Source organism: Abramis brama (genome assembly GCF_963993115.1).
Source record: "Abramis brama genome assembly, chromosome: 1".
Taxonomy (NCBI): domain Eukaryota; kingdom Metazoa; phylum Chordata; class Actinopteri; order Cypriniformes; family Leuciscidae; genus Abramis; species Abramis brama.
The window spans coordinates 41186574-41211889 of NC_139963.1; the positions used below are offsets into that span (position 1 = coordinate 41186574).

Here is a 25316-nt window from a genome sequence, read left to right on the forward strand (position 1 = left end):
CCACAAAATAGCAACTTCAGCCCAACTGTATATATTTCAGTCAAACACCCATGATGTTGTAGAAAGTGAATATGGGTTGTACCAGACAGACTGCTGCATGACTCACGGTAACAAATACAAAACAAAAATTAAGGCACAAGAATAAAACAAGTCAAAGTTTTGCTCCACCCCCTCAACCGTCTCCACAGATTGTTGGTGTTACTCACAGTGAATCAGACATCCAGGTGCTCTTTAGATGGCCAGACATGCCACTTGGGGGTCAGGAGTGTGACAAAGTGCCGAACTTTGTTATAGAGGCAGTGCCAGGACTGCTCCATCTGTCTAGCATGTGTCAAAAATGACAAGAACCAGTGGAGTCTCTGCAGAAAGACACGACTCAAGCCAGAGTCAACAACCGGCCTGGAAGAACATGAAAGCTCCTACTTGAGCACTTTTGCAACAGACTGTAAATGTCATAAATACAGCCCTCAGAGATCTCAGTGCACAAACTCATCTCTTAAGAGTGCTGATTGCACAGAAGTTTCTGTTAAACACCATCTAACATTTTGCTGCCCATGAAACACTGTGTTTGTTTACATGCACAACAAACCCCATTTATGATATTAAAGGATTTTTCTCCTTTTTTGACATCAAAATGTAAACAGACGTGAGCACAAAATGAGTCGCCAGACGAGCGTTAAAGGTGTTTAAATGCAGTTGTGAAAACAGAGTCTTAGGCAAAAATCCAGATATGGCAATCAGGTTTTTCTTAAACTCAGTTCTTCTATTGGGAAATGACTGTTTGAGGTATTTACATGATCGTATGCATTGTCTGATTATTAAGAATAATCAGTTTAAGTTTGTGCATGTAAACACACTCGGTTTAATGGTGTAATCCATACAATAGGCAGCATAACAAACATTTTTCATAGCCAACAGTCTTCATTCACAAGCAGTGAGCGCATTTCTGTGTATATCAAGGGCAAAATAATTACATTTCTACATACACATTCAGTTATAATTTAAATTTAAGACATACGAATGAACAATTTATACAGAAATTGGGAATTTGAGGCCCAATGTGAATGGTGTGTCCTTCAGATTAACAGGATCTGAACTTTCTGGTGTCTTCAGTGTGTGAATATGATAAAGATGTACTCTGTATTTTTTTTTTTTTCAATCTGTTTATTTATTACAAAGCTTCATACCTAAGGTAAGTGTTTATTGGTTATTTGAATGACCTTTGTCTATGTTTGTATGTTAGCATTAACTATTGAGTTACGGCGAGTAAAGGAGGAAATTATGAACTAACATCTTATGACTAATGATGCCATCAGTCATGTGTGATGGCCAACCTGTTGATACCGAGTAGCTTAGGGTCATCTCGTCCCATCATACAACCATTACACCACAATAACTGAATACATAAACATACTTCCTGCTTGATTCTACATTAGCATTATAAATATATTTTAACAAAAATAAAGCATCTTTCCACAACTATCTCTTGCACATGTCTTCCCATGACACATATTTCCAGGACAAAAACCTAGTTTTGAGATATGCTGTAAATTATAAGCAAGAATGAAATGATACATTGAAAAAATGATACTGCTAATACTTGCAGATCAAAGAAGATGAGCTCCTCTCACATTGGACTGAGAAACGGAGAGGGTGAGAAGGAGAGATTGCATACATAAATACTTTATTCTGGCATAATGACTGCAAACACTGCCTTCTGTAAGTCTTTGTTCATGGACAGGCCGTTGAACTCTTCGGAAGGACAGAACTTTCTAGAGGCACATTGGAAATAGCAGTTCAAATGTTCTGGACCCAAGAGGACTAAGGTAGAGAATAACAGAAAATAGCGTCTTCCACTTTAGCAAGGTTATATGACAGTACATCCCTTATGTTCTTCCTCTTTTTGAATGACTGGAGTCCACTGAGTTAGTTCATCCTTCGAGGACTCCTGCTTGAGTGCATCCAAACCCAAGCATGTGAAGTTCATGGTCTCTACAAACTTAGTGTTCTCCAAAAGACTTTCTCCTCATCTTTGACCTTTACGAGAGTTGTGTACATAAACAACAGAGAGAGACGACACAAACATCGTCCTTTTCAGTTTCAGTTCCGCCCAGTGTTTGACCACTTAATAATTAACTGAATACCAATCTTGTTTGTCTTCAGTGTTTGACAGAGTACATAGAAAGCACCTTTGGTGTTATGTTTGTGTACAATGTTCCTCTGGAAACAGTATCTTTTTTTGAACAGCAATGGGGTCAGTAGGGTCAGAATTCAGAGGTCGAAGTCCCAGTGCTGCTGGAGCTTTACGTAGCCACTGTTGTCTTTCAATCGCTCGTATGATGTGGTTTCACCTCATGTCCACTGGAGGGAGAGAAAGAAAACAAAACAGCTGTCAACAGGCAATTGCTTTTTTTTGTTGAATCTGGTGCAGATTTAAAGTTATTTGACTGTGATTTTTTCCTTAGTAAGACATGCGGTTTGTGTTTGGGTGACGCATATCCACCACACAGTGATTTTAATGTGGGTTATTAGGCAGTCTGTGCACATTTAAGAAAGAAAGACCAATGTGAAAGACACAATCTTTGTGATCAAGTTCACCAAACCATCAATCCACACATTTTCATACACAAAAACTCTTTTCCAAAAACCTAGTGAGCTGCCTAGCTAGACAGCATTTTTAGGCATCATAGACACACTGCTGAAATAAGGCTGTTTCAAAAGGTATGAAAATGGTTTCAAAAACCATATGACGCTTTCTTTGATCCTTCACAAAGCAAGCAATCCTAAACAAAGCAAAGTACTTTTATTTAATTCACTGCTAATGTGTCTTTAAAAATGAGCTATGATTAAATTGGAGTCGAGGTTCTGCATATTTGCTGTCTATGAAAAGCTTTCCAAAAGAAGTCACTTCCATTTCAGTTACGATGTCGCCTTAGAAGGTAGCTGCCTAAGTAGGCAGTAGACAGCAAGGCAGCTCACTTGGTTTTAGAACAGAGCTAAATTATATAGATGGTGAACACAATTTGATTTCATGAAATAAGTTGCATCAAACAGACAAACCCGTGACACATGCAGCAAAGCGAAAACAGCACAGTGCAAACGTCTCTCTAGTTCAGTGTTGCGTGACTCTGATTGGACGTCTCTCTCTTTCTCCTGATTGGATCATGCCAATTATTGGTTGAGAAGTGGCAGCGGTTCTGCCTACAGCTGTCCTACCTGCAGGATATTTTGGTCCGCTGAGTGTAAGGAAATGTTTGTCTTTTATTGAATATCCTTGTTGATCTGTGCTGCCACTGCATGCTTTCTGTGTTTCCGTTTTTTACCGTTTTTAACTGTGAGTGGGCCTGGAAACACAAGTTTGGGGAAGAGTGCAAGCAGATGATGGACAGAGTTTGGTTGAGTAGAAAAAAAGAAAGCAAGTAAGAAAGAAAAAAGTAACAAAGAAAGAAAGAAAGCAAGAAAGAAAGAATTTATGGCCTCGGGGAGGTGTAAAACAGACTGTAATTGCACTTCATAAATATTTTAGCCTTATGAGCTTCTAACCCTTTTATCTCGGCACACGAAAGCAGAAACCTGTTGAACCTGAAGGAGAAACCTCAGACACACGTCTACAGTGCGTGCTTCAGCATTCGCACACACCTGTTGCCTTTCTTATCCATTCAATTGCATTATTGGCCAGCACAGTAAAACACAAGCTCACGCAAACATTGACGTTTAGCAATAGCAGACTGACCAACAGGTGTGTTTGTCTGTGGTGACAGCACAATGCCACAGGCCACTGAGTGCACACTTCATCGCCAAATAGTCATTCAAAGATCAGGCTAAACATTCTGTGTATGTATGCATGACATGTATACCTGTGTCTGCTTCCACGTGCTCCGTCACATGATGCTGTGGCGTGCACACGCATTCCAGGTGATCCTCTAACCGGACAAGCACCTCCTTCAATTTCGCTTTCTTACGCGATGAAAACTCTACCTTCGCCACCTGGAAGAAGAGAGAAAAAACAGGTTATCATGTCAGCTCTGTATGGCGATTTTTTAACTTCGAAAAACATATATACTTTTGCCATGCATAATTATCAATGGTATTCAGATTTGATGTTTTAGCAGCACAGATTCTTAACTGACAGGGTACTACATGACCAGTTAGCTCAGCTAACACTGCCAAATGGCGGAAACAGTGGAACAATATGTAGAGCAATTCCTGGGCAATAAGCCCAAAACAGTTCCATGTTCCATAGTTAATGTCCCACTGCAACACAATAAAATCAAAATAACCACACAGCCTTACACAGGGGTCGACTCGTGTCTTTTGTTGTGCTAATTTTAACGCTTAGGCCTATATTCCTTTTCATTGTTCTGCTAATGCTTGGCTGTCTATATTCATGGTGGGTGGGTATATGTTTAGACCGGGGGTGTCCAATCCTGCTTCTGGAAGGCCACTGTCCTGCAAAGTTATGCTCCAACCCCAATTAAACACACCTGAACCAGCTAATCAAGGTCTTACAAGGTATACTAGAAACTTCAAGGCAGGTGTGTTGAGGCAAGTTGGAGCTAAACTCAGCAGGACAGTGACCCTCCAGGAACGAGTTTGAACACCCCAGGTTTAGACCTATTCTGCTTGTTTTTGAATCAATGCTGGTCTAAGGTGGTGTTTACACAGAACGTGTTTCTGCATTCCACTGCACTGCTTTTCCATTTTACAAAACGTGGCACTCAAGTTAGAAGTAGTTCAGTTTCATTGCGTTTTTTCCCATTACGCTGCCCACACCTCTTTAAAAAAAAAAAAAAAAAAAAAAAAACACAAATTCACATTCTGTGTGAATCACCTCTAAGCTAATCTTTTTTAGTAGGGAATTCCCGTTAATTTGGTAGAAGTTTGGTTTTATTGGTTGCTAAAGAGGTTCTGTAGTACGGTGAGGAATGGTACTCCTTTCCTCTCTTGCTCCATCAGGAACGACCTAGGAAGTGGCCGAACTACCACAGTAACGCACATTAGTTCTGTTTATATAAACCCCAAACCAGGGTTCCTCAAATCCAATTCTAGAGCACCACTGCCCTACAGAGTTTATCCCAAAACCTGATTAAACTCACCTACATGTAGTATCTCTGAAGACCTTGATTAGCTTGCTTAGGTGTCTTTGATTAGGGTTAGATCTAAACTCTGCAGGGCGGTGGCACTCCAGGGCTGGATTTGAGGAACCCTGCCCTAAATGTTGCAATCTGGCTGACATATTCGTTTCTATGTGCATTACGTGTATTCTGAACCAGCTCATGCACACTGCCCAGTTGGCGCATTCAGAACTGGAGAAAGCCACCATGATAATCTCATCAGAGCTACTACGAGCTTATTTGATGACATATCTAAAAAGAAAGCTGACATATATGTAAGAACTTTTTAGCAAAGAGCTTCTTCAATGACCAGTTTGTAAGAAGTGAGACATAAATGAATGCACATTTGGTAAAAGTAAAAGGTAATATGTCCACATACACATTGAGTGTGCAGAACAGGACAAAGCATTTGCAATGGGTTGGCCAAGCATTCAAGTATGCATTTGTGTGCGTATTTTTCTGGCTTCAAACTCAATCACTAAATGCATGACGCTCCGAGTGCAAATAAAAACTCAGTCTACCGTGCAAGTGCAGTTGGTTTAACATCATGGAACAAATGACGCAATACTTGGAAACTCCTACAAACCTATAGAGAAAGGTTGGGAGCGAGAGACAGTGAGACAGGCCAGTTTCGGTCACTCTGTCCACCGGGTTACTGGTTTATGCCTCTTTCCCTCTGTCTGCTGCCCACCTCTCCCTCCTCTTGGACATTCTTGCACTTGGTTATATTTACAGAGCCAAGTCTAAAACAGCCCGTGGCGTGCAAGAATGTTCTGCGACGGAGGATGATGGGTGAGACAGACACTGAGGGGCTTGAGAACCAGTCGGGGGGTTGGGTAAGGGGTTCAGGAAAGGGTCATAACAAGAAAAAAAGAGTCCCCACATCATCCTTTGCTGCCCCCGCCCCAATATTTCCATTCAAATTCAATTTATCATTGCCTTTGCATCTCGGTTTGAAGTCCACAGTGACTATCGCCTGAACTTCACACATGCGCTCGCCCACATACTCGAATGTGCTTTATAAAAAGCCCCAAGTTTCTCAGGAGGCCCTTCCAAGCTCTATTTATAAACCACTGTGCTTTACGCCGCAATGAAAGCCCTGCGAAATCCCAGCGCAGCGCACTAATGGTGTGACATCTGATCCGGCCCCGGCTCCAGCAACCCCAACCCCCTCTGAACCGCTCCTGAGCTCTGTGAGGACTATTGTCCAGGGTCCGGATAATTGGCATTGGGATTTCCCCGCAAGAAAGGTCGATAAAGAAAGGGTGAGAGAAAGAACGGGCATCAGGAGAGGTGCATCATGGGTAATTAGCATGAGAACAAAGGGAAATGGACAACGTAGCCAGGGGACAGGCAGTTTTGCTGCACATCTGTCAGTGGGTAAATCTGACGACAAAACGCTGCGGATAAAGCGAAACCGAGAGCCGCGGAAAGAGCGGGGGTCCGATGGCAGGCAGTCGACTGGTGGGGCGACCCGAAAAGAAAGAGGGGTGTGGGGAGTAATCGTTCTTATTGAGTGAGTGACAAAGAGAGGCCTGAACAGGGACAAGGGATGCTGGGAGGGGGGGGGGGGATAAGGGAAGCTTTTATCTCATGACCTGCATGTCTAGAATTACAGAAAGAGTGGGTGAAATCTCTGCTGTAAAACACACACACTGGCACTCAGACAATCACGAAGATAAGGAGAAAAGGTGATCTAATCTGTGCACTTCCTGTCCATAGCCCTTTAAAACCATCCCTAAACACCAGCAGAGAGGCAGAGAGTGAAAAGATGGAAAGAACACTATAGATGTGACGGCAATTACAGCCCACATGCAAACAAAAACAAACGAGAGAAAGAGAGAGAGAGAGAGAGAGAGAGTTGTATATACTATATATACAATATATACATATATATAGTTATATCCTATATTTTAACTTCATGACCATGTAAAGTTGGTAAACAACATTCACATGATATGCACATGGATATGCCAGAATGGCCAGTTTACATAGAGAAAATATGTATACATGGAGTAAAATTGCATCGGTGACATAACCTAAGGGTCCACCACTAAAAGTAAAATTTACATATTTTATGGAATAATTAATTTAAGTATTTCAATAATATTTTTCAAACCCTCTACAATGTCCATAGACTTTCATTTCACTGTAAGTGCATTACTGTAAACATGATTTTGCATCTTAAATTTTTACAATGCAAAGAAATGGACTTTAAAATCAAAGACTGCATGCTTTTGTCAATTTATAGATTATATATTATTACATAACTTCACAGACAGATGTATGAAACACTGTTAACATGAGCTTACTGTAAATGTTTCCCTGAAAACAGAGCTATGTTGTTCAGTCTTTGTCAGATACATCAACCTTTCCACTCTGATACAACAGGGTCTTTTGGAATATTCTGCTCTTTTCATTTTCTATATTAATACCACGTTCATTCGAATTAGCACTATTTGTGTTTCCTCTGCGTTTGCGTCAGAGATGAGGCCCGTATCCTCACTAACCTGGGCCATTTGAGGCTCTTTAATACCCAAAATCAACACTCGGAACACACCTCATGCTTCCACTGCCAGAATAAACCATGTATGATTTCCCTTCATTCCAACCTCTGAAGGAGGAATCCAAATCCGGCTCATCCAAACACATAAACACTCACCTTTTGAACCACATCACATGCTGTATTCTTGCACTCACTTGCAAACATTCCAAATCAGGAATATCCTCACTTAGTCTCTTGATTAGGAAAGAACAGCGGTGTGCCGGATTTAGTAACTTCACCAGTCTGATTAACCAGCGATGAAAATAAAATAAACAGCACCTATGCGCTCTCAGATGCCCATCTAGATATTCCTACTTCAAGGAAACTACCGCTGCCTTTTTCATTGTTGATGGATGAGGATAAGTTTTCCAATTTGCTCAGTTTGAGTTCAGGTATGCTGATTTAGAGATTGATTGATACGAAACCTCAAAACCTCCCAGAAAACCACATAAAGACACACCAAAAAGAGACTAAAAGGACAATGAAATAACAAAACTTCTGTCATCTTTAATTCACACTCATGTCATTTAAAATGTCTGCATCGGAGTTGTTTTCCTGACCTAAAATCACCATAAAACTCATAATTTTGTTTTTAACAACCATTTTTATCACCCACTGTGTTTGCTACTGTATCTTAAAGGGGTCATATAATGGTACATGCACTTTTACAAGTTGATTGTACTGAAATGTGTGTTGGCAGTACACAACCATCATAAAATGATAAAAATCCATCCAGTGGTTTATTTTTTTAATCTTCTTATATGTTTTCCCCTGTCTCAAATCAAGCCGTTCGATTTTGTGACGTTACAAAATCGACGCCCCTCCCACGATTGTTGATTGACAGCAGCGTTTCAACACAGACATGATTACCTCTATGATTACTATGATTGACTATGATTGAGCTGTCAATCATAGTCCGCACGGACCGGCGCGGTCATTGTTGATACGCTGGAGCACTGTCTATGAGCAGAATGGCGTCTAAGCGATTGTGGTGTTCAGTTCTTGGGTGTAATAAGGAACACAGCAGTCATTTTGATGTTCCTAAATCCGAACCGCTGAAGACGCAGTGGCTGAGTTTGTTTTCGAAGGGAATATTCCCCACGATCAATGTCAATGCTTTCATGTTTGCACGAATCATTTCACACACCAGACTGCTTTACAAACGAGGTCAATATGTCCTACGTCATACGCCGGCATCTATCTCCCGTGAACGCGCGTCGACCGTTGCCGGATGCCAGTTATTTTCATTTTTAAAGTTTTAAATATGTATATTTTTACGACAAAACCGCACGGATTACCCTCAGAAGGCCTTTGTGTATCCCCCTGGAGCCGGATGGATTACTTTTGTGAAGGATGCATGCACATTTTTGAGACTTGAAGGAGGTGGACCCCATAACTTGACATTATAACCACTGAAAGATCTAAGACATTTTCTAAAATAACTGAAAATATGTTCGTCTGAAAAATGATTGACATATGCATCTCGAACGGCTTGAGGGTGAGTAAATCATGGGTTTAATATCATTTTTGTCCAAACTATCCCTTTAATCTTTGCAAATCGCTTGCTGCACGCTTCACGATGAATGCGGCTGTTTACACTCAGGGTACATTACGGCATGTTTTCTATATACGACGTTCTCAATATAATTAATAATCCCACATTTATAATGAACAACGCATTATGGTGTTATTGTGTTAAGGTGTATGCACAGAACAGAAGGGCGGGGTGAGCAAAGCTCATTATCATTTAAAGACACATGCACTTAAACGGCGTGCTGAAAACAGAGCTGTTTTTGACCAGGTAAAATGAGTGTTTTCTTACAATACTAATGCGAATTTTTAATTAAAGTATATTACAAACTTTTAATTTAGACCCTAAAGAATCATATTAGCTTGAACAAAAATGGCATTATATGACCCCTTTAAAAATATATATAATTCAGCGACAAAACAATTGGAAAAATTAAGACATTCGTTACTTGCTAATTTGTGGCAACATGACCATTGAGCAGAGGTCAACTTCATGCAAATGAGCAGCGATGTGATGTGGCGCCTCTGGGAGTGGAGACAGTGAATGTGTTTACAGTGCATTAACTTTAAAAGTTTGATTTCAGTGGGACTAAAACAATATTTTGTTGTTTAAAAAATATCCTTCTAGGGCCACTGAAATTGTGGCAGTACTTTTTATAGTACTAGTTATAGTACATACTATAGTCTACACACTAGTCTACATCAAATATCAATCCTGTTTTTCATGATATGTCCCTTTCAGCTTTCTGCTGTGTTAACCGATGTTTAAATGTGGCCTTTCTCTCAAAAAAAAAAGTCTGAATTGTGAGATAAAAAGTCGCAATTACCTTTTTTATTTTTTATTCTGTGGCGGAAACAAGCTTCCATAGATCTGAGTCTCCTCAATATAAAATGAGGTTTATCCTGTCTGGGCTCCAGCTCCTCTCCCCTCCCCCAGTACTCCACTGCAGCACCTGTTATAGTAATGTGTGATGATGTTTGCATGCAAGTGTGTGAGAGTGTGTGTGTGTTTTAGAAAGGCTAAAGACACAAACTGCAACACAGCAGCTCTGGGAAAACCATTAGTAGCGTAACATCAGGACTGTAGCATGAGAGAGAGGAGGGTAAATGAGGTGAAAGAGACTGTACAGAACAAGGAAATGGACAAATATGAACTGAACAGGAGGAAACGTATTACTTAATATTTCGCCAGAATGGAAGTCCTGATTTTAGTTAAAAGGTCCAAATGTCTTTTTGATAGAGGCATGTGCTGAAGATCCACCTATAACCTGACAATTTTAGCCTGATTTGAACTAAAGCTGAAATATGTATGTCATATTTTATTGCTGTTTTGACATTTGTTACTGAAACAAAATCTTTGCCAACAGGTTTGGAGATTTCAGTTCCAACTCAAGCAGATAGGAGCTGAACTAGCATGACAAGAATGGCTGATGAGTGAACCGACTTGCCTTAAAGCAACTTTAGGTGAAAGAACTGAACAGAATCCGTCAGAAGAATATGCTGTGCTGGTAAGAAGAAGAAAGAGCAGCTATCAACTCCTGTTACACTTTACGTAACAGCTCAATCACTACTGTGAAAGAGAGAGGGAGACGGGCTAAATGCCAGAGAAAACATGAAGAAAGATAAAAGGATTGCAAAAGAGAAGAACATGCAGCAAGAAAAAAAAGTAGCAAAAGACAGACAGACAGACAGACAGACAGACAGACAGACTAGGTAAAGTTTAACTCCAGTAAGTGTTGATAGACTCATTATCTGGTGTTATGTTCCACACCCAGCAGTGTTTCCTTTGAAACAAGCTTATCACTGCAATGAACCAAAGTACAGCAGAAATGTGGCAAAGCACACACACACACAGTGAGGCCTATTTACAGTCTGTCTTTTTTATATCACGGCTCTGAACAGCAGTAGCTTGTGCAGACCTGCTCCTTTTTTAGGATGAGAAGGAAAAAGTAAGAGAAGGGTAAATATATCTCTTAAGGGCATTTTGCTCTAATATATACAGCCATAGCTGGAAAGAAACACACATAATATATTCTCGACCCATCCCTGTGCTAGGTGCTGGAAAAAAACTTACAAGACTAACATCTGTATTCATTTTATGTGGAAAAAAAAAAATGGAAAGTGCTATACAATCAACTGAACCTCCATTCAGAAGATTGTGGAATATGAATAAATGTTTCAAAACATTTTCACCACCATTCAAAAGCACTTTGGTAAGAATTTTGCAATGTTTTTTAAAGAAGTCTCTTCTGCTCACCAAGGCTGCAATTACTTGATGAAAAATACAGTAAAAACAGTAAAATTGTGAAATATTATTACAATATAAAATAACTATTTCCTATTTTTATGTTTTGAAATTTCATTTATTCCTGCAATGGCAAAGCTGAATTTTCAGCATCATTACTCCAGTCTTCAGTGTCACATGATCCTTCAGAAATCATTCTCATATGATGATTTGGTGCTCAAGAAACTCACTTGCAGCTCTTCACTGATGATGTGTTTACTGACGTGAGGGCGGAGCAACCTGTCACTCACATGAGATCCACCAATAGCAAACCACAACCATCCAACCAATTCCACATGGACAAAATTGAGTCCCGCCCTACATGTTTTCTTGAGCGAGAAGCGGTTTCATTCATTTATACGTCACAGTAGGGAAGAAAAGACTATAGCAACTGCTGTTTCATGCTGACTTTAAGTGGGACTAAAAGGGGTGTGGCTTGGAGTGGGTGTGTCCTGATATTTAAACTGCTGTGGGTGATGTGTTGTACCACTTGTCCTGCATCTAAGATGGTTGTAGTTTGACCAAATATACAGTTGTCTAATAATTAAACAACAAATAAAATATTTTATTGCACATCTGGAGTCTTGGTGCTTAAAGGAATAGTTCACTTCAAAATGAAAATTTTGTCATCATTTACTCACCCTCAAGTTGAAAAAGAAAATACTATGGAAGTCAATGGGGTACATCAACTGTCTGGTTACCGACATTCTTCAAAATATCTTCTTTTGTGTTCAACAGAAGAAAGAAACTCACAGGTTTGAAGAATACAGGTTTGGAACAACTTGAGGGTGAGTAAATGATGACAGAATTTTCATTTTGAAATGTGAAACTAATCCTTTAAGATATAATGTCAACACTGAAATGACTTCCCAGGACTCTGGATGCAGTGCTTTTACCTTGACAGTACGGTGCTGTTTTTTGGAGGGGTGACAGCGCATGTTGCCTGTGTTGCAGCAGCCTGTACAGCGCTTCACCTCCACGCACGGAGGCCATATTAGGAAGTTTGCAGCGGTGGGATCCACTTGACTGCGGGGGATCTCGTAGATCACTGTCCGTGTCTTGCACATGGCAGGTACCGCCTCCTCTACTGAACACAAGAAATGAGGATGCATGGAGAAATTAATATCCTACAATAAAGATACTACTTTATCAGTTAGCTCAAGCACAATCACAGCAAAATAAAAAATAAAAAAAAATAAAAATTAAATAATAATAATAAAGAAAATGGTATTCAGTTCATTCATTAAAAAATGAATACATTTATAAAGTATACACCACCAAAGCTTCTCTGTAACTGATGCCATTTAGCTAAACAAAAAGGCCCCTTAAAACTGCAAGAGTGGCAAATTTTAAAGAGGGTTTTTAATATTTACCTAACCCAAAATAAGACCAGAGCACTGAGATCGGCGTTCGATCTAGGTTTAGACTCAGAGCAACTGTTGTAACAAAAATGGCACACAGCTATTCTGAGGCCTTACCAGTTTTTCTGTGCGTTTGACTGAGTGATTGGGAGGTACAGAGGGGCCGAAATATCCCAGCACACAAAGGCACACACACACACACACCGCTGCACTCCACGATTGATGTGAAAGGGAAGGAAGAGTGGATGTCAGAGCTCTATGTGCCAGTGTGAACTCTGTTCAGTTCAGCGAGCTGTGACATGAACTCTGAATGTTTGGAATTTCCTGGCTCGGATACGTTTGTGTACCACCAATCAAAATACTCTCACGTACAATCAAATAAAGAGGTGCCCTCCAATCATTATGATTTCCTGAATAAAACTGACATGCTCTGCTTTCTATGCGCTCAAAATTGGAATTGCACCAATCAAAAGCATTAAAACATCTTCATGACCCCAAACTTTTGAATGTTTTGCATGTGTAGTAATACACTTTCCCATGCAACGTTTGCTGCCACGGTGCTAGGACGTTTGTTGCCAGATTGTTGTTTGCACAAATGCAAGGCCTGCTAAACTTGTACAATGGCAATAGTAAAACCATATATCAACAAACTTTCTGCCAAGTAATGAAGTTCATGAACTGTTTATGGATGCCAAGCAACTGCAGAATTGATTACATCCGATTGCAGAGCAAGAACTAGGCCTACTAATTCATGAAATACTTCTTAAACTGAAGGTTTGCCTTACCGACACTCCTCTTCCGTCTGTGGGACAGCTGCAGACTCTTGAGATCTGAGGAACCGGCCTTATATGAGTGATGGTTCTTCTGGTGGTGCTTCTGTTTGACCTCCTCGATCACCTCATTTCCAGGACCTCATCAAAACACAGGTTATTCATATTAACTTTCATGTTACTCAGCCAAAAAGACAAATCACTTTTCCCCTCTTTTAAAGCCAAGATCAATCCACAATGAGGCTATTGAAAGTCTCCAGTAGATGCCCTGCAGCCTTTCGAGGCGAAATGGCACTGCCGTGAGTGGCACCAAAGCATGAAATAATTTTCTTCTTCAGAAACTCATTTTTCCACAAACAATGGCTGCTTTATTCGCGAGCTTAATTGGAAATTCATCACGATGGATTTCTGGAGGAACGATGTCATATTGGCCCTGAATGTGGTTGCCAAGTTTATTATAATGTCTTATGTACCACTGACAAGCCCAAAGAACAAATCTGAACTCCCGACAACCTCAGTGGTTTAGCCACTGGTACGAATGAGTAAGACAGCCATTTTACGCTATTTAAAGAAGAGGCGGGACTGTGGGACTCCTGAATACAAAATCAGTTCAGTTATTAAGTGCTCTTTAAACGGTTCATTATGCTTATGAAAGGTTCACATTAATAACAAGGTTTAAAATCATGCGTGACAAAACGATTAAGAGATTGGTACATTCAAAAATAAACGATTTCAGCATCAAGCGTGTCCTCTGAAACATGACATAATTTCCTTTATTCCTAATGATCTAAACTAGTTGCACTTTGAGGGGACATTCAGGGACAGTTAGGGCATATTTATGATATGATATATGTTATATGATATATTTTGTCAAAAGAACTCAACAAAAAGTGACATGCAAATCAAATAACGACAGTTCACTGGTTGCATTTTATGATAAAGTGTCATAAGCAGATGGAATATATATATATATATATATATATATATATATATATATATATATATATATATATAAATATATATATAAATAAAATGAGATTTATGATATATATTAAGAATAAAAGTGTAATTTATGCATAAATTATTTGTGAACAATTAAACAAATAAAAAATAAAAGAAAAAATATACATATAAACATGCTGTAAAATTATTGCACATATAGATTAAAAGTGCTATTTATATTTATATAATGCATAAATTATTTGTGAAAATTAAAACTTATTTATTATTATATATATATAATTAACAATACACTACAGAAAACTATAATAACTCTGGTTGATCGTTATCTGATATTGTTCTATAGCTATTTTAGCTTGGTTTAGTTTAGCCAAGCATGTAGTGCAGTTAAACATCAAACTGACTAATGTGTGACCGGCAGAAGGACTGCGCCCAGCTCTGAGCGACGAGGGTGGGACCGTCAGGAATGCTGAGAGAGCAAAGCACCCAAACACACTCTCTGAACTTAAAAGACTGCATGACCACACACACAGTCCTGAAGCAGGAAACACAAGTGACATGTCAACAAAAGCCCCACTCTGTTCTGTGTCTCAGTCCGTCTCATCTTTCCTACCAAATGGAAGGCCATTGTTTTTAAGTTGTTTTTCAGACTCAGTCAAAGAGTAAGCGCTGACCCGCAGAGAGAGAGAGTTCAGCATTTGATCCTGCACAACACACCTTATCTCATGTTCAGATCAAAACTCAGTGTTATGATGTCAAACTCCAGAACTTTGTTCTCTCAAACTCAAAAACACAAGACGGACCAATGGAAGAAAGTACTACTGTCCAAGTACGCTCAAAGGAATAGTTCACCCAAAAATGAACATTTTGTGAAATGTTGTGGAGGAAGTAAACGGATCAATGTTGCTTCATGTTGTTTCAAACCCGTATGTGAATGAGCAAATGAGATTGGAGATCCAGGCTGGAGGGTTTTTCAGTGAATATTGACTTCATCTTGAAATTTATTCATGCATTTTTACCTTTTGATATGGATTTCTTGGTTTATTTGGATTTGTCAGTGGTGAATACAAAGACATACATTTTTATTAATGCAATTCAAATCTTGTAGATAGATAGATACTATCAGTAATTATTATGTATTTAATCATTTATTAATTATTTAATGATATCAAATATGGAAATATTTATCATTTATTTACTATATAATATATTTAATACATATTCTCTCTCTCTATATATATATATCCCTCTTTTTCAAATGTTTTTTTCATCACTTATTCTTCCATAAAAGTAAGTCATACAGGTTTGGAAAGACAAATGTGTGGTTTAATGATGACAGAAGTATGACTTAATTCATAAGTCTATTATTCCTTCAACTCATCTCCAGTCTAACCCTGTAAAACTGACACATTTTCATCAAGTATCATTTGCCAAGTGATTTTTATCCACATTAGCTTGAAGCGCAATAATTACAGGGACGATCTGCCAGCAGCGAGACACTTTTGTGTGCCCTCCTCACGACTGCACAATGCTGATGAAAGCATTCTTCCAGTAACTGTGGAAATTGCAGGTTCTGAACTTATAATCTTTGCATTACCAGCGTAGATCTTTAACCACTAGGCCTCTATCATCAAACCCCTCTGCTTCTAACTATCTCTCTCTCTGTGTGTGTGCTTTCTCTGAATGAATTACAAAGGACAACATCAGCCCTTCTTTACGGATTGACAGCTGTCCTTTCATCAAACTAAAGTGCGTCCCTCCATCTGTGGCGCTTTCTTCTGGATGTGAAAGCGCTAGCGACAGGAGAGGCGGACAGATGGATGTTGAGAAGTTAAAAGTCTGCTGGGAGGCGCAGAACAAGTGCAGTCTGTTCCAGGTGAGCGGAGGGGTCACGCGCCATGACCTCACCGAGAGAGAGACACCGTTTCCTCCCTAAATCACTGTCACTGCTTTCACGACCTCTAATTATCCGTCCATTAGCGGGAGATGCCTATCTCTGCCTTCCTCCTCTCATCATTCGCTCCTCGCATGGACAGTTGATGAGGTTAGCCCTCTGATCTGAGGGATAACAGCCCGCTACTGCTTCCTAAATGAGACTAATCATGAACCGAAAACAGGAAAACACTCACAGCAACAATATCGATAATCAGACACAATGCGTTTTATAATGATTTTGCATGTGGTCCCTGAGTGGTTAAGGTTAACAAACGAAAACTTTAAGATTTCAGTGAACATCAAAACAACCTATTCCAAGTCCTTCTCTTTCTCTTTGACTGACATGTGACAGCTTTGAACAGTCTTGACTTTAAAAAGATCTGAAAATATACCATCACTGGCGTCAGGCATCTTTTACTAGTCTTTGGGTGTCTGTCAGACTGCCTGATTTATGCCGAATGTAGATTATTACTAGAGTACTAAATCTAAAAACCTGAATGTTTTAAGGTACAGATAGATAAATAGATAGATAGATAGATAGATAGATAGATAGATAGATAGATAGATAGATAAAGTAATTATTATTTAATAAATAATTTATTAATTATTTAATGACACCAAAAAGGAATTTTATCTTACAATTGTTAATTTAATAATATATTTATCACATTTTTAATATATCATATACTTCATTATATTACATTTCACCCAAAAAAAAATCAAAAGAAAAAAAAAAACTTAGAAATTGGCCTAGTTTTGGACATTATCAACATGATAATTAAGCACAAATTTTCATTAGCATATTGCATCTCAAAATTTTACAGTTCCCATATTCTAAATGGTGATTCTCATTATATTTTCATTACTTGATTTTTTTTTCAACTGTGCTTAACCAAGTGGTTTTTGCTAAAGTGACATGAATGCATGCAAAATTCTTAAAACAAATTATATAAAATATATATATATAATAAAAATGTTTGTTTTTTTGTTTTTTTATGTAAATTTTTTTTCCATTTCAGAATGAAATATGAGCCAGACATGTTCTCGACAGGTGTGGTGAGATTAACCCACATAACATGTGTAAACACTTGCAATGCACACTAATTCAAACCAACAGCGGAGCCAAAAAACCCAAATAGCCAAAAAGTTTTTAAAAGCTGATATTTTCTATCAAACTTCAAAGGAGCCGCTCCATTTGATGTATATTACGAGTGCCTGTGTAAATACCAGCTCAAGTGAACTCAGAGACGGCTCGTGTTAGTGATCACTGTAATATTATCCAAACTAAAAGAGGCTGAAGAAGACACAGAAGAGGGAGGAAAACAAGTAGCAGAACATGAGATTTCAACCCTGCATAAAGCATATTTCTCTCATGTGTTTTACTGTTACTGTTGCAACATTAAATGCCTGGAGGGCATGTATTTATGACCTGTTATCATTATTCCCCCCCTCCCCCCTGCACACCTACGGTCTCACCGCAGAAACCAGACTGGTTACACTCACACCCCAAATTATACTGTCTTGGGTTTTTTTTGTGTGTGTGTAATTACCGGTAACTCGCCTGTAAATGAAATTATAGTGGGCAAATGAAACCACTTGCGGACAGCTTAAGTATAGGAAAACTTGGCTTCCCATTCGCCGTGACATAAGCCCGGACATATGCGTTGCTCTAAAAACAGAAGCAATCTGTAAAGAACTATTTATGACTCTCCACCCATTGGCCAGTATAAAGATACCTTTAAATTGTTTTGTGCCACTCATAAAATACAGCTTCATGGCTTTGTCACATGTGCCCGATACTCTTAAACCACACAGCAACTACAGCAAACACCTGTAAATAGACCCTGCCATCGAGCCCAGGAGATTAGCTACTGAACAAAGTCCACTGAGGTGTCAAGAAGACAATGAGCAGAATTTACCTGGGGAATTTACCTCCAGTAGCCGCTGGAGGTCGCTGATGCTGTTGATTTCGCTGTGGGACAGTCTGTCGATGAAATCTTGAGGGATTGCAAACTCCTTCTGCCGGCATAAAGAGAGATCAGATGCGGCATTTGATTTTGACTAATCTGTTTCTACGCGTTGCACTGACAAACATGCATCAGTAGCATAAAATGAAAGGCTTCAAAGTTGATCAATCAGTCATTCGGAATAGGCATTTCTTATCACATCAACAAAAATCAAGTAGCCTACATGCATTGCATTTTATACATTTTTATATAGCCTACATGGAAATAAAAATAAAAAACATTCTCCTTACATTTATATTTTTTCTTCAGAATTTGGTTGACATTAGGCTATATAAATTATCCCTCATTAAAATGATGCACAATGCCATAAAAAACCATGAGTTATAATGACATCTTGAATAAATTACGAACAAGCGTCTCCTCTTTGTATAATTTCATCTGATTTTTTTATGTTTGTCAGTAGGGGGCGATCTTCAATAGTCAACCCTGTTACCATGATTTTGGTAGTAAATCAGTCGTTTACTGAAAAGTGGACATTTGTATTAATATCAGCTTGTCCACAAGGTCAGTAATGGCTAAATGAACTAGAAAAGCCCTCGGAAATGGTCAACCCTGTTACTTTTTTTTTTTTTTTTTACAGGCATATCTATATCCCAATAATCATATATAAAAATAAATATAAAAATGGCAAAAAGCTATTCTTTTTGTATGATGTAGCCTAAACGTTTCATAAAGATCTTAAACAGGCACTCCGTTTTTACAATTACTCTCAAAGACTCTAATAAAAATAAACGCTTTACATATTCCAGAGAACAGCTGATCTGCTTATCACATGTTCACCCGCAAAATTCTTGAGTTAATACCATAAAAAAATAAAGAATGATATGGAGCTGAGATTAATTAAAACTGAAATCATTTATTAATATTAGGAAAAATACTGTAAAAAAAAAAAAAAAAAAGACATCGATTTAAAGCTCTATGCCAATATAGGCTATAGGCTATTAGGTGCATGGATTATATAAACTCTGACCTGCACCAGTGTGACAGAACTTTGCAGTGGATATAGCAAGTGTCCGTTTTAGTGAGATCTTTGGCACTTTACCTCAGCAGTTGCCAGCAGAAGGTGCGAGGTGAGGAGCAGAAAGCAGCAGAATAAGGTTCTCATCTCCTTCCAATGTCAATTTTCCACCCGATAAGAAAGATGAAGACTGTAGGAGCCTTAGAACCGCTCCTGAGCGCAAAGAGTCCAGAACCATACCTTGAAGAGATCTCCCTTTAAATGACCCGAAGCACCAGCTCAAGTCTATAGAGGAGAATCCAAACTGTCCTGGTACTCCAGGTGCTGGTACAAATACGTCCTGTGAGGAATCTCAAAAGTGATTTAGCTTGCAAAAGGTCGTCATGGCTGTCCAAGCCTGAACAATCCAAAGACAGAAACCCTTTTGCATTGCCTAGGTCAATTTATAGAATAAAACTCTAAGAGAAATTCTTCACAAAAGTTAATAAGCGAGTCCATGCACCTCATATAAGAACTCAACACTGAATCTTCAAGAAGTAGCCTAGGTCGTCATGCAGTGAAAGTACAATCCCAGGTTAGTATCCATGAATAATGAGCTCAGATTTGGTCTTGCTCTCTGGAGCTCGTGCACTGAATGCCGTCTCGAGCTCGTCTGATCTGCGGAATATATGCGCCTCCCCTCGCGCTCCGGTAATCACCGAAGAGCGCTCGAGGAGGCGGTTGGCTGGATCTTTATGTGAAATTTAACCCTTTAACCCCTTATTGAAGCAATCCAATCTCAAATTTGTCGACGGGCCCTCGTTAAAAACTTAATAGCCGCGCTTGCAACCTCTTTAGCTGGAACAATAATTAAGCATTGATGTAATCAAACTCTTCATTCATAATAGCCTACGACAAAAATATGAAGTAGCCTAAATAGACCTTAATTAGGTGTTATATGAACCAAATTCATTAAGCGTCATTCATCCTCTAGTTATGCTGACACGTAAAAAATAATAGTTATTCTTTAGATTCTGCGCAGTGATAGGCTATATGAACTTGTTTTGAGTCGTAGGCTAACTGGGTCAATATGTGCATTAAAAATAACGGTAACACTTTACAGTAAGGTTTCATTTGTTAATATTAGTTAATGTAGCATGCCCTAACCAATAGATAGCCTACATTTGTTCCTGTATTTGTTCATCTTTGTTAACGTTAGTTAATAAAAATCCAGCTGTTAATTGTTCATGTTAGTTCACAGTAACTAATGCTAACAAACACAACTTTTGATTTTAATAATGTATTAGTTAATGTTAAGAGTAACATTTACAAATATTAATAAATGCTGTAAAAGTGCAGTTCATTATAAGTTCATTTTAACTAATGTTGTTAAATAATGTTAACTAATGAAACCTTATTGTAAAGTGTTACCAAAATATCAATAGTTCGGGTCCTGCATTGTGATTGGTTAATAGAGCTAAAAGCAACGATATTATCTACGATGAAACGTTGAAACACCTGTTTACCAAGTCGAATCACTGCAGCCCACAGCGGATGGCTTTTTGCATTGCAACATTCTGTCAAATCAGGGACTATATCTTCTAGCGGAAGGATACCACTGAATATTTAATAACCTATATATTATAGACTGATATAAAATTATTCTGTGAAGTAGTTAAATACTTCAGAAAAAAAAAAATTCTAATTTAATTTCTACCTAAATAAGTTAGTTCAGGCAATAATTAAAAAAAATAATTCTAGGCTATATTAGAACTCAATTTAAACTTGAAGCATAGAAATATAAATTAAGTGAAACCTATACTCAACTTCCCGATAGGCCTACTTATGTTCCCATCATGCACTGTGGCATGAAAAATTAATAAGGTTGCATTTTTCATTTTCATAAATAAAATAGTGTGTGCACTCTAAAACAAAAATATAAGTAATAGTCTACTTTTTAATTTCTATTTTTTTTTTTTTACATTTACACCACAATGGGTAATATAAATAGGCCTATATGATACAATAGAGCATAAATCATATTTTTCTTCAGAAGTCACTTGCTTGTTTTATATTTACACAACAGCTTCTATTCATTACGGACTGATGAAATCTTTCCTGCATTACTGCATTTTCACTTGTGCTTTCAGCAGAATTTCTATTTTATGACGTGAGAAAAAACTCCAGCTGTAAGATTTACTCAACACCTTCTCAAGAGAAAAGAGAAGAGGAGCAGAACTTGAAGATCTGAAGGAGGAACAAAGACCAGAGGAAATGAAACTTGAAAAATGCAAGGAGAGGAACGCCAATTGTGAAGTTTTGAAAAATGAAAACCGGAAAAACAGAAAACATTAGACTGAATGAAAGACAACTCTGTACTCGTTTTTCTGCTGTTTTTCTTTCTAACCTCCTGCTTGTTTTCCATTAGGCCTACATGTTTCACTTTCTTTTATCTGTCATGCATCATATAGCTACCTTAATTTTTATAAAAGCACTTTAATACATATATAAACCCTTTTATTATATTATTAGCAGAAAGTATGGTCAACTAAAGAAAGTGAGAAAGTAACACAGTGAGTTGTCTGGCACCTGAGAGGGATTCCCCCTTAAAAAGCCCTTTCACTGGCAGCTGAGCAGTGTGTTCCTACAAGAACATCATGCCCAATAAAGACTTCCACAGACGCTGGCATGCAGTAAATACAGCCATAAAGTTCTGGAATATGTTCCAGAAGTGGATGACTGTTTGTTTCCACAGATCAGTATCTGTGCAGGCGTAGAAAGAAGAATGACAGAAACCTACTGTAACTTTTAAAAAAAGTGAATGTTAACATAAATTGAAGTCACACAGTTCAGTTAGTAACAGAACCCAAGAGAATACTAAAAATACAAATAAAGTGCAGGAGAGAAAAAATGAGGCGAGAAAAAATGAGGCAAGAAAAAAAGTAGTGAAACATCTAGAATGATAGAAGGTAATCGTGATAGGATGGATGGATGGATGGATGGATAGACAGACAGACATATAGATAGACAGTCTGTCTGACTGACTGACTGATTGACTGATTGATTGATTGACTGATTGATTGACTGATTGACTGATTGATTGACTGATTGACTGACAGACAGACAGACAGACAGACAAATGGGATGTAAAAAAAAGAAAAGGAATCAACTTAGTAGGTAAATCTAGTGAATGTTGCAGTCAGGACACAATCACAGTTATAACACTCGTCGACTGCTTGAGATACAGCAGAAAGAGGAGGGCGCCTCCTCCATCATTAAACCCCTCTCTTAAGCTATTTTTAGATTTACGTTTTATTATTATGGCCAAACCACGCAACCAGTAAACAAAACAAAACCTAACCTCCAGACAAACTCAAACACTCACCAGAGTGTCTGCTCCTGTACTGACATCACTGTGAGTCAGAGCTGAAGGAAACTCTCCCTTTTTCTGTCCGTTTCTCATTCTGTGATGACACAGCACATCTGACAACTTATCTGAAAAGCACAGACACCTTACATGAGATGAGAGTACTGCACAAACACACACGCAGACAGTTTATTCAGAGGTAATTAAAAGATTCTTGTCCAAAGGTATATTACGTTACTCCACCAAGGAATCTGACCTCTATCCAGCGTGTACTACACACTCCAGCCAATCACCTTTCTGCACAGTCATTTGCTCTCAGACATTATGACAGGGAAAGAATGCATGCATGGAGTAATTGCTTTCTGTCAGCCCTGCTTTATCACTCGGTTTCGTTTCTTTACTTTACAAGAACATTTACTGAGTCAATCGCTCTACATCAGCAATACCAGAAGTAGGATGTTTTATGAAACTATTTTGTATTTTTTTATTTATCTGACCTTTGAATTCAGTGTTTTATTTACTGCTCATACTTCGGGTTAAGGGTTTGTTTGTGTGGCGAATTGAGGAGAAATAAAAACTAGTCATATCTCAACACCTTGACAACCACATAGCAAAATCCTAACAACCTATTACAACACCCTAGAGTTGAGTCTGCAAACTTTGCTCCACTCACATCTTTTTTACTATATGGTTTCTAAGTAAATATGGCGACCTTTTCTCTTCTTCTTGCATTCAGTCCTGTAATTGTGGTTCAAAAATAATGTTTAGAAGAATCAATAATATTCCAGCTTTAAAAAATAAATAAAAACCAGTGTGGTTGCTAGAATATGAAATTTTTTGGATGCTGGTCGCTCAGTTTAAAAATAAGCAACAAATAATAACTATCTAGACTGCATTTATGTTAATGGTGCCTGCCTGTGCTAAACTCACCAGCTCAATGCCAGGGTTTTCTGGGTGGTTGCATACTGGCCGAAGTCAAAAGAGCCCACCCACCTCGGGTCACTCCAGTGTAAATCTTTTTTTTTTTTTCTTGCATGTTTTATTGTCAGCCAGGCCAAGGTCTGATTGCTTAGATAAAATAGCTCCTCTACAAGGGGCCATTTGATGCAATGAAATGAAACGCAATGCAATGAAATGAACCTCTGGTGCTCTTTGGTCATTTTTGACTGAAAAAGTTTACATGTTTTGTACAGAATTTTTTTCTTCATCGGAATGGTACGAAACTTGGTAAAGGTTTTAGCACTTGCTATATGTGATGTGAACACACACACACACACAAAATCATGGACATGATTCGAACAGGTTAAATGGTCCTGAAAAAAAAAATAGTCACACTTGTGCTCCTCGAGGTAAAAAAATGACCACATTGGAAATGAATGGCAGACGAATTTCATCTAGTGAAAACTTTTGGTACTGCGGCCAAACAAAATCTTACTGAAATCTCATTTCAGGTTCAAATTTTGAACACAACTTGTTTAGATGTATGGTTTTGATTTTCTCATAGTTTTAGAGTAAAACATGTTTTTGAAAATATATATTTCATATAAAAATTGAAAATAGTATTTTTGCTAATTTTTCATAACAATAAACGTACAATTCTGTAACTTTTTAATTCTGTAATTCACTTTTTAAAACTTTTTTCGCTTCAGCAATAATCTGCCAAGTGTCGTCTTTGAAAAGAGATCAAACTTAAGTCTGTGCTCTAAAGCATTCAAGATTTACGACAGTTTAAGATATACATTTTTATTTTTATTTTCAGGTCTATGCTCAAAAAGTGAATAAATGTTTTATAAATACAGCGGAAATATAATTTAGTATCATTAAATCCCCTAAAAATACAAAATATTAAATAAAAAACATTATCGAAATAAAATATAGTACATTAATTTCATTGAAATATTTTTTTTTTATTTCGGTCATTTTTGACCGACACGCAAAGAGCACCAGATGGTTACATGAAATGAAATGCAATGAGTGTGTATCTATAGTAATATATATATAGTAATCTATAGTAGTGCATCTACTTAAATCTTTTTTGGTTTGTCGTCTGCCAAGGTCAAGGTGTCATTTGCAGTGCAATGCAATGAAAAATAACATAAAATAGTGACACTTACCTCAGCAAAAAAAAACAAAAAAAACTAATAAATCAAAAACACAAAGAAAACATTGTCATAAAGGAATGTATGCACATACAATATGCCTAAGCCTGCATGTCCCATATAGTTCCTTGGGAATCTTCTCTTCTTTTTTTTTGAAGAGCACAGCTTCATCCAGAAGTGCAGTGGACCTGAACACAAGAAACACAGCATCACATCAAACAACTCAACCGAATCACACACACACATGCACTCAGGGAGATGGGATCTAATGGTTATGAGCTCCTGGGATCTTAACTTCCAGTTATAGCTGTATTCAAACATTGAGGTGGCCCAGGACCTTGAGTTTTATTGAGATCTCATCTTTGTGCCTATAGGATGAGGCTCGGT

General features: G+C 38.1%; 1 protein-coding gene across 5 annotated transcripts; it reads right to left on the reverse strand.

The window, feature by feature from the left end:
• Nucleotides 1–660: 660 nt before the first annotated feature.
• On the reverse strand, nucleotides 661–20260 carry pdgfab (platelet-derived growth factor alpha polypeptide b). 5 transcript variants are annotated; one of them, XM_084119907.1, is made up of 7 exons: nucleotides 19569–20260; nucleotides 18419–18518; nucleotides 13620–13745; nucleotides 12370–12557; nucleotides 3858–3987; nucleotides 3217–3344; nucleotides 661–2361 (listed from the first exon to the last, which is right to left on the reverse strand). In XM_084119907.1, exons 1-6 carry the CDS (start codon nucleotides 19629–19631, stop codon nucleotides 3262–3264), a joined length of 690 nt encoding a protein of 229 aa, XP_083976033.1. In that variant the 5' UTR covers nucleotides 19632–20260; the 3' UTR covers nucleotides 661–2361; nucleotides 3217–3261. The 5 variants fall into 5 exon arrangements, with proteins under 5 accessions (XP_083976033.1, XP_083976032.1, XP_083976031.1 ...); XM_084119906.1 differs by having other exon boundaries at nucleotides 662–2361; nucleotides 12370–12560; nucleotides 18419–18515; nucleotides 19569–20244; XM_084119905.1 differs by having other exon boundaries at nucleotides 663–2361; nucleotides 12370–12560; nucleotides 19569–20236.
• Nucleotides 20261–25316: the final 5056 nt, after the last annotated feature.